This window comes from Cinclus cinclus, chromosome 6 (genome assembly GCF_963662255.1).
Source record: "Cinclus cinclus chromosome 6, bCinCin1.1, whole genome shotgun sequence".
NCBI classification, from domain to species: Eukaryota; Metazoa; Chordata; class Aves; order Passeriformes; family Cinclidae; genus Cinclus; species Cinclus cinclus.
In genome coordinates, this window is record NC_085051.1 from 56,464,226 (window position 1) to 56,479,331 (window position 15,106).

The 15,106-nt window shown below is 44.1% G+C and overlaps 1 protein-coding gene across 1 annotated transcript in view; it reads left to right on the top strand.

Annotated features, from left to right (window-relative positions):
• The window catches only part of KCNH5 (potassium voltage-gated channel subfamily H member 5), a 143,479-nt gene extending 128,848 nt beyond the window's left edge, over positions 1-14,631 (top strand). Inside the window, exon 11 of the mRNA XM_062495737.1 lies at positions 13,684-14,631. Within this exon, the coding sequence (XP_062351721.1) occupies positions 13,684-14,631 (948 nt within the window). The remainder of the gene's footprint in view (positions 1-13,683) is intronic.
• The last annotated feature ends 475 nt before the right edge of the window (positions 14,632-15,106 follow it).

Genomic DNA, 15,106 nt, shown 5'->3' on the forward strand with positions numbered 1-15,106 from the left:
ATAACTGAGGTAATTTTGGCATGATTGGCTGGCTGAACATAGAACCATGGTGCATTGTGAGCTTCAGGCTTGAAAACAGAGACAGATGAGAGCAGTTCTGAATGCAGCCTAATCAGAGAATTCCAGAATGCCATGATGGGTCAGGTTGGAAGGACCACAGTGGATCATCTGGTCCCACCTGTCTGCTCCAGCAGGGCCATCCCAGAGCAGAAAGCACAAGATTGTGTCCAGATGGTTCTGGAATATCTCCAGTGAGGGATACTCCACACCCTATCTGGGCAACCTGTTCCAGTGCTCAGTCACTTTGCAGGAAAGAAGTTTTCCCTCATGTTCAGGTGGAGCTCCAGTGCATCAGTTTCTGTCCATTTTCTCCTGCTTGGCACCACTGAGAAGAGCCTTGCTCCATCCTCTTGGATCCTGCTTTTCTTCAGGGGGACACTGCTGTGGGACAAAAGGAGTCCCAGTGCCCTTCCCTGTGGTGTGATGAAGGCAGGCCCTCACCTTAAGCCCCAAAAGATCAGGTCCTTGACTGGGATCTAGAAGCAAATAGGAAAGAAACAAATGACTGCCCATCTGGAGTCAGTGACTCCACTAAATTGCTCTCTGTTATTAGCCCTGATTCAGGTGAGGAATATCTGACAGTGACTGAACAGCATGTTTTACCTCCCTGTTTTGTAATACAAGGTGGTGTCTTGGCTCTTCTAGGTACAGAGGCTGCCTGTTTTCCCTTCCATTTGGGATTTTTGAATTATTTTTTCATTTCTGACTCACCACTTCTAAACAAAAGTGATGGTGTTATACACCACGTGGCAATGGAAGTGTGTTGTTTTAATTGAAGCTCCTGCTGTAAAAGCTTTTCATTAAATTGACAAAACCTTGAAAGTGATGAGGTGAACAGAGTAGCTGGTGGTACATTCCATATAAAACCAAGGTTTCTGACAGCCACGTAGAATGTTCTCAATGTCAGAAGCAAGGCTGACAGCAATGGGTGCTATTTTTTTATTGGACCAGTGGATATAGCTGGAAAAAAAATCAAAAAATCTTCCAGTTGCAAAATGCTTTTTCAGGTCTGAAGACTTCAGATTAAATTTCAGGCACTTTACAGTCTGGCACAGTAATATTTAAGTTAAAAAAGAAAGCCATAATGATTCCAATTAATTTAAATTTCCACTTAAAGCAGACAGGAGAAACTAGTACATTTGGGGAACAATTTGCAATTCTTTTGCTGATGTATTACTTTGTAAATGGAGAGACTCTCGTAGGCATTTAGTGAGACCATTTAGTCTTCAGGCAAAAAGCAATAAGAGGCAAAAACACAGAGAAGAAAACACGAGTTCTACAAATCCTCTGTGCCCCTGTTCTGTATGGCTTTATGCTGGGGATAGGCAGGAATACTGCACAAGCAGGGCTGGCCAGATGCCAAACATGAAGATTTTGCTATTTTTCATTGGAATAAAAGCACAGGCTTCTGAGAATTGTCACTAAATAAACAAAAATAGTTCTGCCTCCCTCCTCACCCCTCTCCCAGCACAAACCTGAGCAGCAGTAAGTTGTACTGTTCTGGATTTAATTTCAGCAAATAACTGCAATTGAATTTGAACATTTCAGTTATTGCAAATCCAGAACTCTACACGGCAGACAAGACAGTGGTGCAAAGAAAGGTTTTTATTATATTAATAATCTTCTTTTACTTTTAATAAATATATTTATATGTTTAATCTTTTTTGCAGTATGGATTTTCTGACTATAGGGGCTTTAGGTTGGAAGCCTTGGTTCCATCCCCCCAGCTTATCCACTGAACAGCTCAATGACCCTGGGCAAGTGATGCATGACCTCTCTGTGCCCTGGTGTTGGCCTCTGGCACAAGTGGCAGCTACGTAAATCCAATTTCCTCCAATGCAGGGAGAGGGGAGTGGTGGATTAGTGCTGCATATCATTATCGATGATTGATTTTCTGCTCCAAGTTCAATCAGGCTGAAGAGCAGCTTGTAAAGTCTTTTGGCACTTTTTCCCAGTTTCTGCAGTGTGCCCCAAGCTCAACTCCCCCGCTGTCATTTGGAGGCTTTGAACTGTGTTTCCCTCTCCCTGCCCAGGAGCGTGTCCCCCTTAGGAGATCCTGGGAGAACTGAAGGCTGTTTTCTTCTTTTAATCATCTCTGGTAAAATGCAGAGACAGTAACTCATCTGCAGCACAGATGAGCATGGATCAATTGGCAGTGCTGCTGACTGACATTTCATTAGGCCAGTGCCAACAGCAGATATTGATCCAGTGGCCACTCGATATGTCTGCAAGGACCCAGCCTGCCCGATGGAGCTGGGAACTGTCCTGTGGATGGGGACACTGGCAGTGAGCACAGCCCCCCTCAGCTGGGCTGGGAGGCAATGGGAAGCTCCCTCCAGCTCCTGAGTTCTGGAGTGCCTGATGGTGTTGTGCTGGCAGGAGTGGTGGTGACAACGTGGTCATAGTGCATGTGGTACCATTTGTCACCATCTCTTTACATCAGTGGGGCTCTCTGAAAGTCAGGACATGGTCTGGTTGGGGTGGGTGGAGGCTGTCTTTGCTGGGATTCACTTCCATATTTCACTTCCAGCAGTGAAAGATCTTGGATTTTTAGCCATCTGCAGGGCTCCTCTTTCCCCCTCTGCAAGTACCTCAGCTTCCTTTCTTGCAGGAGAAAGAAACATCTGCAAAATGGAAAAAAAAAAAGAAAAAAAAGAAATCCCATCAAGAGAAATCTGCTTTTCTCTCTGTCTTAATGACAGACAAAGAAATAGGAGAAATATCTCCCTTGCTCTTTGCTGTCTAATAATTGCATCCACAAGGAAGAAAAGAGAAAAGGGAAGGAGAGATGAATGTGATATTCTTCATCAGGAACACATCTGCAAGTAGTTTGCTCACCCACCAAATGACCCATCCAGATTAGATTTGTTAACATGGGAGAGTTGTTAGGGAATGAAGGAAGGCGTGAGTTTAAATCTCAAAGTGGATAAACCTAACCAGTGAGAGGGAACAGGGGTCCCCAGGAAACACTGCTCGGTAATAGTTACACTGCAGCAGTCATACCCAAATTGTTCTCTGCTCAATTTCCCCATGTTTAACCAACTCTGTGTTATATACAGAAAACAGATTAGACTCTGATTCAATGTATTATTTTAGCTCCCTGATCCAGTTTAGTCTTTTTATTGAGTTCAGTGTAGGATTTAGTGTCCTGAAAAGGAATTAGGAGGCTAAAGCTGGGCTTCTTTGCTGCCAGTTGTGACAGGAGCCCAAGAGGGGCTCTGTGTGTTTGGACCATAGTCACAGTCCTTCTGGGGCCACACAGATCAATACTTCACTCTGCAATGGACTCACCCTAAACAAGGCCAAGCAGCAGCTGACCCTGGTTGAAATCCACCATAAATTCATAAACAAAGTCGCCTTTCTGGTTTATTGATTGAAATAATTTTGTATGTGAAAGGTGCATTTTGCTCACTCAGATAGTATTGCAGAAATCATTCTGAATCTGTCTGCTCTGCAGCATGCTAAAGCATCTGCTGTTTGGTTAAAACAAAGGAAACAGAAAATAGTGAGTGAAAAAGCAGCAAAAACAAGTGATCAATTCCAATTCCAGAGTCTTATTTAAAAACAGTGGCATAGCTCCCCACTTCCAAAGGTGCACAGTGCCCATCTTCAGCATCCCTTTCCAAGCAGACAAACAGAGCCCAGCATACATCAGAGACAGCAGCTGAACCTGCAGCCACAGGAAATCTGTGAGTTGTTTTCCCTGGATATGAAAAGATGGAGGCATCTCTGGGCAGGAGGTGCTCAGGCCTGAGTGACTGAAAGAGCAGAAGTGCTCCTGATTCAGGAAACTGAGCTGCTCAGATAAGACTCTTGTAGTTGGTGAAAAAAACGTATAATTTTGCCAAGGGAGGAAAAGGTTTTGGCATTTCTTTTAGAAATTGGACTCCTTAGCTCAGCCCACACTTGGCTGAACACGTAATTACACCGTTTAAAGAATCGGTGCCCATCACACCAGCTGAGTGATCTGACTGATCCTTCCTTGCAGAGTAGGTGTCAGTAGGTGTTAGTACCTTTAATCCATCAGGGGATTGATGTCTCAGGGGATGAGGACAGAACTGCACGTAGCACTGTGCATCCATCATGCTCTGCCCTAAACATCTCAGGGCAGCAGTGCCTTGGGCCTTGGTCTTTAGCTGAAACCCTGAGAACACCTATGTGAATTTTTTCAATGACTGTTTTGTTTGTTTGTTTGTTTGTTTTTTAATGAGCTGCCTCAGTTTTGGCAACAGGCCAGCACAGTGACCTCTCTCTGCTGTCAGTCGTGAGTTTTGGTCTCTCAGTTGTAAATAGTTAGCAGTGACAGAGGGATTTCTAGTTAATTGGGGGAGATGAGGGCAGTGTTATTACCTCTCTTACACTGGGGGAGATGGAGACATGAAGAGGCAGAGTGCTTTGTGCAGAGTGATTTGTGCAGGGCTTCCCATCTGGCTGAAGGTCAGGCCAGCAGCATAATCCATCCCTGTGAATCCCAGCCTGGTGCTCTGTGTCTTTGGCCACTATGCTCCAGGGATGTGACAAATGAGACTTGGATCTTGGCCCACTTCTCTCCTCTTTCTTCTTCCATCCAGACATGTTTTAAAAGAAATCAGGATGACTTCAGATCCATACCAAGTATGAAGTGAATGGGTCAAACTCTCAACCACTTTCTTCTTAATATTCATGCTTTTTCACAAATGCAGATCAGCCTAATTGGCTGCCGGCGTGCACAGATGTCTCTCTGCAAGAGTACTCAGGTGCTCTGAGAATTGATTGTGAACATGAAATGGAACCAGATTAAAATTTGACCTACAGTAATCAATTTCTAAACCACAGGACAAGCAGTAAAGGGATGATGGAATTTCTGGACTTTGGAAATCAGTTATTAGCTGTTGTTGTGCCCTTCTGAAGGGTCTCTCCCTCACTACATGTCCTGATTTTTCTTTAGATGAGCAACTTAGGGGACAAAGATCTTTATTAAGTCAGCATAAAAGAATGAACCTCTTCCTTGCACATAAAATGTCATTAAGTATACCTTAAAAGGGCTTTTTCAGCACCATGGAAATAATTCTCGTTTTCTTGAAGTGGCCTCACTTAGTTACTTGGATTGGAAATCTTCACATCTTTTACAAGTCAATTCTATGGTTGTTTAGGAAGAATGTATATGAATACAGTTTCTCTGAAGCAAAATTAAAATGTGCTTGGTATGAAGCTTTTGCTGTAGCATGGTACCTGTGTCTGTGAAGTCGGGATCAATGGAAATTTGAAGAAAAGCTATTATTTACTGTTTCTTTCAAGCATCTGGAAGACTAACCTACAGAAATCTTCTTTTCCTCCAAAAGTCAGCATGAAAGACTGTGTAGTGAAACATCCCTATCCTGGAGATTAACTAATTGCTCAGCAGTCAGTCATTTTCACTGCACAGCCAAGGACAGCAATTCCTTTCTCTCACGCAGATGGAGCAATGGTTTAACACAAAACAGTTCCTGGGACAGGAGGATTAAGGGGAATTTACTGGAGAGCAATTAAAAGAGTGGTTGGAGCAGTTTGTTTTTGAGGCAGAATTTCACATCAAAGTGAAGGTATCTGAGGAGTGTATAGAGCAGAAGAACAATAAAGCCATCATTTCAAAGCATCTCCTCTGCATCCTTGCAGTGCAGATTAATAAAATCACCTAAGAATTTATGGAGATTTGCAGGAGTGAATTAGGGGAAGCAGCCTAAAATCTTGTATAGGGTCATTTCCTAGTCATCCATTTTTGTCCAGTCTTTCATAATGTAACTTTTTAAATTCACATTTTAATTCATGTAAACAAAAAAGGAAGGGTTTTTTAATATCATGGAAGTTTTTTGGTTTTTCTTAAAAGATAATATCTGAAAAATAAGATTTATAAGCATTTTAGCATCAAGTATTAGTAATGCCTTGGGAGCTTTCTGAAAAAAAGAGTCTGAAAAATAAGATTTAAAAGCATTTTAACATCAAGTATTAATAATGAGTCATGTTCTCTGGGACCTGCCTAGATTTTAGAAACACTTTCGTTTTGGAGCAAGCCTTTTCACCAAGGGTTATACATTAGGAATTGGACTTGACTGGCCTAGTTTTCAGAATTTTAGAAAAGAGGATCCCAAGTATGCCCTGTTCTGACAACTAAAGGCTCCTAGAGGGGACCAGTCCTCAAGGACTGAGGGATGAAGCACCCTAGACCCCCTGAGCCCATCAGAACAATGGCCTGGGAAGGGTTTGCTGGGCTTGGCAGTGCCTAGTGCCAGTGGGAGTGATCCAAATAGGATCTATCCTACAACATCTGGGAGTGGGATGAGCTTTGCAGTGCAAAAGGGTGGCTGTGCAGAACAGACACATCTCTGGTGGTCTCCAATTTCCTAGGGGCTATGGGAAGGACATCTTCATTCCCCTGCTGGAAGGTTTTCCTGGGAGGTGTAGTGTGAACAAGGGGTAAGGTGTGGCTTTGCTTTCCCTGTTGGTGGTTCCTCCAGTTGCTCCATCTAGGCAAGAACATCTGGTTTTCCACAAGCTCTCACTGAAAGCCACCAATCTGGCAGGGTCACCTGGGCAGTTGTGGCTTGTCCTCCCTCTCCAGCTTTGGAAAGAATAATATTTGTCTGTCAGGACTGGCTGGTCCCTGAGGCTGTGGGGCAATAATACCCCCACACAATGGGGTGGAAATAAAAAGCATCAGATGGAGGGTGCAGAACGCATGCACTGAGAAAAACCTTGCAGGAGGCTTTTTTTGCACTCTCTGCACCAAACCCTGACATTTGCACTGCCAGAGGTAGGGATCTGAGTCCTCCATCCCCACCATCCATGGAGGATGTCTGCACACAGGCGACAGGCACGGAGCTCCCTGTACAGACACCAGAGACAAACAGGCATGTCAGGGTACAGCTTGTCTGACCTGCTTTAACATCCAGCTGCAGGTGAAATGACTCACACCTTCCAAGTGCTTTTGTCTTCCTCCCTCTGCTGTGCAGGGCTCCTGGAGGGTAGTTCAGATGCAGACAGAGGCTTTGTAGGTGAGCCCTGTTCTGAGTGTCTGTGCTCTGGAAATGGGGTGTATTTTATGGAGCAGGAAATGTATTTATGTATTATGTATTTTCAAGAGCAGGAAATAGAACACACGTCTGCGCTGGGGTATCCTGTGTCTAAATCCTGGATCTGACATAAATCTGCCTTCCACTTTAACATGACAAAAATGTAAATTACTTTTGTACAGTGCACTCCAAGATGTGAAAATTAATAGTATTTTTTTGCAGATGTCTTTATGGAAATTTATGTTATACAGCCTTGTAGCATTATTTCCAAAGAAAATGAGATCTGTGCTATTGCAGTATTGGATATTGGTTATACCACTTAAAACTTTTAAAATTAATTTGACATCTTCAGCTAAGCTTGTGTCATTTCAGGCCAAGGAGGCAAGGGAAGGCAGCTCTCTTAAAAAAAAAAATAAAAAATGGCTAATATGAAAGGGTGCCAAGACCAATACACCTCAAGAGGATACTAATTCCCTTTTTGGATGGCAATTAGACAATCCTGGAGCAGGTGGACCAAATCCTTCTGGTGGGATCTGAAAGTTGGTGAAGGAGCTGCTGAGTGGCTCTCGGCCAACTGCAAACCAGCTCTGCGGTGTACCCAACAAAGGGTGCATTTCCCTGAGATCCTACCTCCATCACTTGGAAAGCTCCATCTCACTTCATGCACTTGCTCCATCTGCAGTGTTTTCATGTACAGCTCTGGACCTCTGCTGTCAGATGGGTTCATGTTAAAAAGAGCCTTATATTTCTTCAAATTTATAACTGGGTTCAGACTTGATCTTGATTCCAACCTTAATAATTATGTGATTCTATGATTCTTGTCTCACTGATCTCAGATGCCTTCTAAGATGTTGCTGTATTAAACAGGAACAAGAAAAGAGGGATCTGGACAAATACATTAAGTTGTGAACAGTCGGATGTAAGGGAGATGGGGCTTCTACAAGACTCTGATGCAGACAAGATAAAACAAGATGATCAGCACCAACATCAGCCTGGTCTGTGCTTTAATGAGAGTTACCTGTGGTTACTGAGTGGATGCAGCTGTGGGGACTGAAGTGTGGTGTTCCTGCTGCAGAAATGTCCAGTGAGCTGAGTCACAGAATCACAGTGAGAGGAGAGGAGAGGAGAGGAGAGGAGAGGAGAGGAGAGGAGAGGAGAGGAGAGGAGAGGAGAGGAGAGGAGAGGAGAGGAGAGGAGAGGAGAGGAGAGGAGAGGAGAGGAGAGGAGAGGAGAGGAGAGGAGAGGAGAGAACCCCAAGACCATCAAAGACAACCCACGCCCTAACACCTCAACTAGAGCATGGCACCAAGTGCCACATCCAGTCTTTTTTAAAAATACATCCAGGGATGATGACTTCACCACCTCCCCAGGCAAAACATTCCAATACTTTATTATTCTTTCTGTGAAAAACTTCTTCCTAATATCCAACCTACATCTTCCTTGGTTCAGCTTGAGACCGAACTTGAGTTTGGTCTCATTGGCTTGAATCAAACCAGTTCTCCCAGGACAGGGTCTTCACACTGTGGAAATCTTTGCTTTTTGATGGCTTTGTGTGGCTCTCCCTCCCTCCTTCCCTCTCTCCCTCTGTCAGTGCACACGCTGCATGCATCACCATGACAACTGTGGGCCCTTTGGATCCATGGCTGTCCCTTTCTGTAGGTTTCTGTGGAGAGGAGCAGGCACACATTGAACGCCACTAACAACAGCATGGGATGTTCAGGCACAGGACAGGATGATCTCTGGTCAAACACCTGCCACTTTTTATGAAGTCACTGTAATTCTTCAAGACTTTTACCAGTTCTTTAATCCTGTCACATACCTGCCTTGGAGTCACTTATTAAGGGATCTTTGTGTAGATCTCCTGTGTGGAGCAAGGTCATGGAGGGATGGTTTTCACAGTACTGCTACAAAAAAAAAAAAAAAAAAAAAAAAAAAAAAAAAAAAAAAAAGGCAGCAGACAAGGGATGCATTTCAAAGCACCTGAAAAGGCCACAGCTTTACTCTTTAATTCAGTGTGTGTGTCTCAGCCTTGAGCTGGCTCCCTGACTCCTCATTGCTGTTGCCCTCATCTGCACTTGGCTTTGGGGCTGGTTATACGAGCTGGCACCTCACAGGAGCTGCTCCAGCAGTGGCATATCCACTGCCAGTACCTTTGCTAAGGTCCCCCTTTGGAAGGGACAGAGTTCACACTCACACGAGTCACCCGTTGGTAATAGAGGGGAGGGAAAGGAGGGTGAGGTTGAGAGAAGATGGAGAATCTCAAATTGCTGTTGTCTCCTCTGTGCATTCTCATAAATAACTTGAGTATTTCAGTCCCCACGGCTGGCTACTAGTTAACTTCAGCTTCATCTTTGCCAGCTCAATAATTAATGTCATCTCTCTTGCCCCTTCTTCCCAAAATAAAAGAAACACACTAAAAGAAACCCAGGAACCTGAACCTGGTCCCATGGGCACAAAATTTGTGCCACATGGAACAGCCTTTCACAACCTGATCCTTGAAGGGAGTCCTGCACTTCATGTCTGTTACATTAATGAATTTAGAACTTGGTGTGAGACAGGAGTGTGGCTCTTTATTCCTTAAGATAAACTCTATACACACTTTATTCAGCCTCTTCTGATTAACTCTTTTGAAGATTGTGTCTATTCCTGGGACATACATTTGGGCAAGTGTATGTGTAACTTCTCTGAAAAGAGTCAGGGACAAATGAAATAGCTCATCCAATTTAGAATTTCAAATAATGCTCTCCCTATCTGTCTGTAGAGAAACGTCAGATTGCATGAGATGTTTTTCTATTCTTATTTATAAAGAAAAAATCTGGTTAAAGTTATTAGACATTAATAGAATTAAGTCTCCATGTAAACCTTAGTCAATGTAAGCACATTTTAACTATTCTGGTTTAGTTTCAACCACTGTGGAAGTGGAATAAATCCAGACACATGAAAAATCTGCTAATATGGAAAAAATTGGTAATGAAAAATAACTATTTCTCTGTTAGTGCTAGAATTCGTATCTTGTTTTTTTTCTTTTTCTTCAGTTCTTTGTCTGTCTAAGACTTTTCTTTTACTTGTGCATGTCCTACTGATCTCAAGTACTCCTGACAAAAACTAGATCCTTGCTGTGCTAGGGGTACATCTTCCTTGGTTGAGGGGAAGGAAGAGGAGGAAGTTCTCCATGGGGTGAAATTATTTCCTTGGCACAGTTCAGTGGGGGAGTGAGGACCAAGACCTCAGTCTCCATCCAAAGTGCCATTATCCCACAGGTTCAGTTGGGATGTGAGAGTCTGCTTGGTTATTTCAGAGTGAAAAATAAAAAAATAAACAGCTATGAACACCTACAGGTTACATGAGAAAGCCAAGGGGGGAGTAGGCCCAAGGCTGTGCTTCAGTCCACCTTTGCTCAACTGGAAATTTGGCTCCACTGAGGTAGATCAGTTCTGAATTCTCGACTCTCAGCTAAGCCCTGGACTTCTGAGTCCCTGGGCATTTTCTGCACTAATTCAGCATTTGGCAGACCTGTTTCTTTAAAGGACTTTCCCATAACCATTCCGGGCTGTAGCATTTTCTGTCCCAAGGGAAGAAAGAGCAAATAATTCACTGAAGAGCTCTATCAGCTTGTGTCCTGCAAGAAGCTGAGAGAATGTGTTCTGAGGAGGTGACAGCAGGGCTTTGGGTGTGGGTCTTCTGCATTGCATGGGCATAAAGTAGGGGTAAAGCTCATGGCCATGAGTGGTTAGTGGTCCTTGGCCTCACACAGATAGACGAGATTTACGTCATGTATCTGATGGCATTTGCCACCTTGGCCACCCATCCATTTCAGCTTTGCCCAAAGTGCTTGCTCTGCTCTGAGTCACAGCAGCACTCAGGCTCAATCCCTGCCACTGGGCTTGGCCCATCTCAGTGACACCTGGCCAAGTGGTTCTGGGGCAAAAAGCTTCACAGTCATTTATTTCCTGACTTATATAACGACACACTTCAGGACTATGAGGTACAGGTGGTGTCAGATTAGAGAGGTTTTGACTTTTCTTCTGCCAAAACCAGCAGCAGCAGTTGCTGGTAATTATATTCTGTGCAGGGAGATAATCTCTGTCTGGAAGTTTGAACTGAGTCTGGAAGAGGGACAAAAGAACCAAGATTGGACTGGGGGAGAAAGGGAGGCAAGGATAATTTTCAGTGAAGTGCAAGCTTTGGGAAAGGAATCAAAAACTGCTGCCGTGGTCTTTGTTGTTGTCATTGTGGCTATTATAAACATGCAGCAGGACAGGAGTTGTCAGAGCTGCCTCGTGCCTTTCCCAGTGGCACATCCAGTGCCTCACTGGCCAGGGAAGTCCTCCAGGACCATGCCAGGCTGCTGGCAGCTGCCTCCCTTCCAGCATCCCCCACTGCCTCTGGACAGCAGCTGCCAGGCACAGGCTGGCTCAGGAGAGCAGGGTGCTCAAGATGTGAAACAGATTCATGGCCAGAGAGCAGGAGAATCATGGAAACATAGGATTGTTTGGGTTGGAAGACATCATTAAAGATCATCCTTTTCCAACCCCCTGCCACGGGCAGGGATGTCTTCCATTTTCTCGGGTTGCACAGAACCCCATCCAACCTGGCCTGGAACACTGCTAGGGATGGGGCAGCCAGGGTTTCTCTGATCAGCCTGTTCCAGTGCCTCACCACCCTCACAGTCAATATTTTCTTCCTAGCATCCAGTGTAAACCTGCTCTCATTTTAAAGCCATTCCCCCTTTGTCCTGTCACTACACAACCTTTCAAAGCATGTTTCCCCCACCACAGATGTTTTCAGGGACTCAGCACAAGGCAGGGCAGCACAGACAGACAGGGACACCAGCAGAGGTACCAGCCATGTCCCCCAAAACACACCTTGGGCACACATCCTTGCAGCTGGTTGCTTTCACTGTTGCATCTTCTGCCAGAGGTGCTGTGCTGCCCTCCAGGGAAAGAGAGGCACAAACAAAACATTGCACACAACCCACCTTCCAAATATGCCTTTGGAGACCGTGGCTTCAATTAAATGTAATCATCAATTTTGAATTAAGAGCAACTTCTCTTGCCATTATTTGCTCTCCCCAGTGGCCCGAGAGAGAAAGAGTAGCTCCATGAGGGCAGCTGCTAATGAAGGGGAGCCTCCAAATGAGGGAATGTGTCACTGCATCGAGGTCAGAGGAGTCAGATCCATGGCTGTCCCTTGGTTTTGTTTATTTTTCTTTTTTTTGCTGGGCTTCTAATAAGCAAATTAACCAAATTTTTATAAGCAGCTGCATCTATCAGCAGCAGGCAAGGATATATCTACTGTATTTGAAAGCTCTTTAATGAAGCTTTGAAGTCCAGCTCATCCCAGATTCATGCAGTGAAGGATCTGTAGCCATTGTGGCACTTCTCTGATGACTTCTGAAGATGTGAGACTTGAAAGTAAATAGATTCTCAAATATGGATACTCAAGTTGATATTTCAAAAACCTACAGCTGACTGACACAGGGGTTTTTTGTGTATTTCAAGGGCTTTGTTTTCCTTTTCTTACCATAATATCCCTTTGCAGTCCATATTTGTATTTCATCACAGGCTGCTTTTCTCAGTGCTGTCAAACAGAGAACCAGTTTCCCCACTCTGCCTCATTCCCACATTCAAGAAAACTGGATTAATCAAAAAAACAAAAAAAATCCACACAAAACAAACAAACAAACAAAAACCCACAAAAAATCATATGAGTAACATGTAGAAAATAAAGAAAAAAATATTTTGCTCTGTGGATCCTCCCCCAGCTTGAGGCTCAAAATCCTTTTTCTGTAGCAGCCTCAGACATGCTGCCAGGTGAAACAACTCAGCATTAAATGGCATGGTAGGATGAGATGGTGGATATTGCTGGGTTTTAGAGCCACACACAGCTTTGTTACGCTGCTTCTCCGTCGTGCTCCCAGTTCCCCTACACACACTAGACATACAAATTCCGCAGTAAAAATTTGTAAATGTGTGAAGTCACACACGTGGCCCATGGGGAACCTAACTGCACCCTCTAACACTCCTAAGAAACCCCTAACCCTACCAGCAAAACCAAAAGGTATTGAGCAATTTTTGAATTTTCCAGCCTCTGGAAAGGTGTGTACATTGAATTTATCTTGCAGCTGTGTAGTCCTTGCTGAATTACTGTTTCCTTTTGATCTGTGCTAAAGATTGTGACAGAGCAGGTATGAGTGTGAGTAATGGGTAGGTTGGCATCACAGTATTTGGGTTCTTTGTCGACTGCTTTCTTCTCTTTGTTCAATTTCTTTCCTTCTGTTTGTGTTATTTTTAGTTCTTCAAGTAGTAGTATCTTCTGCATCAAGAAAAAAGGTGCAACCCACTTTTAATGTATCTTATTAAGAAAGTGTGTGTCTGTGTGTGTGTTTGACCCTATCTATAGTGATTAACCTTGAGGTTGCTGCGTCTCGATCAGCTCCATTCAAATTCACTACAAAAATTAAGATGGAAAGGAAGATCAGAATTAAGAATTAAGGGAGAACTGGCTGTTCTCAAGACTGTTTACCTATCTCAAATTAGTATTTTCATGCAACGTCCTTTGGGTTCTGACTCCGTTGTGGATTTATCCCCCACAGATCATCTTCAGGAAGATCAGCGATGTCAAGAAGGAGGAAGAGGAGCGCCTACGCCAGAAGAACGAGGTGACACTGAGCATCCCCGTGGACCACCCTGTGCGCAAACTCTTCCAGAAATTCAAGCAGCAAAAGGAGATGCGCAATCAAGGCTCGACCCACATCGACCCAGAGCGGAACCAGCTGCAGGTGGAGAGCAGGAGCGTGCAGAACGGGGCCTCCATCACGGGCACCAGTGTGGTCACCGTGTCCCAGATCACTCCCATCCAGACCACCCTGGCGTACATGAAAACCAGCGAGGCCGTGAAGCAGAACAACCGCGACGCGATGGAGCTCAAGCCAAACGCAAACGGGGACCAGAAATGTCTCAAGGTGAACAGCCCCATGCGGATGAAAAACGGGAATGGGAAAGGCTGGCTTCGGCTGAAGAACACCATGGGGACCCACGAGGAGAAGAAGGAGGACTGGAACAACGTCACGAAGGCTGAGTCCATGGGGTTGCTGTCCGACGACCCCAAGTCAAACGACTCAGAGAACGGTGTAAATAAAAACCCGCTGCGGAAAACAGACTCTTGTGACAGTGGAATAACAAAAAGTGACCTTCGCTTGGATAAAGCTGGTGAGACTCGCAGCCCCCTGGAGCACAGCCCCATCCAGGCGGATGCTAGGTGTCCTTTCTACCCCATTCCTGAGCAGGCCTTACAAACCACGCTGCAGGAAGTCAAGCACGAACTCAAAGAAGATATCCAGCTGCTAAGCAGCAGGATGGCTGCCCTTGAGAAGCAGGTGGCAGAAATTTTAAAAATATTGTCTGAAAAGAACGTATCCCAGCTATCTTCCCCCAAGTCTCATTTATCACCCCAGACCCCTCCCCAGATACCCTGTCAGGATATTTTTAGTGTTTCAAGGCCTGCATCACCTGAATCTGAAAAGGATGAAATCCACTTTTAGCATATACCTATGTGTATATATGTATACAGTATATATGCAGAGGTGTATATATACCTTTATACATATATATATATGTGCGTGTATATGGTAAATATATATACATATATATTTTCACTTGCATCCAAAATGACTTGAACACACCAAGGATTTTGATATGTAAATATTGCATGTCCAGCTGGATTCTGGCCTGCCAAAGAAAGCAATTATTAACATAGATATTGCTTGTATAATATGCAGTTGACTGCATGCACACTTTACATTTATTTATAATCTCTATTATATAATAAAAGAATGACTTTTGTTTAACAAAGGCAATGTACTATTTAAAGAATCAGGGTCTAACCTGCCAATATTGCCATGTCAGTTTTGATCTCAGGCTGGGTGAATTGAGCTTTTATTTCCTCATTGTCTTTTCTGCCAAGTTAAACAGTAGATTAATATGACGTGAAGGACACGTCCAGACTCCTGTTAGTAT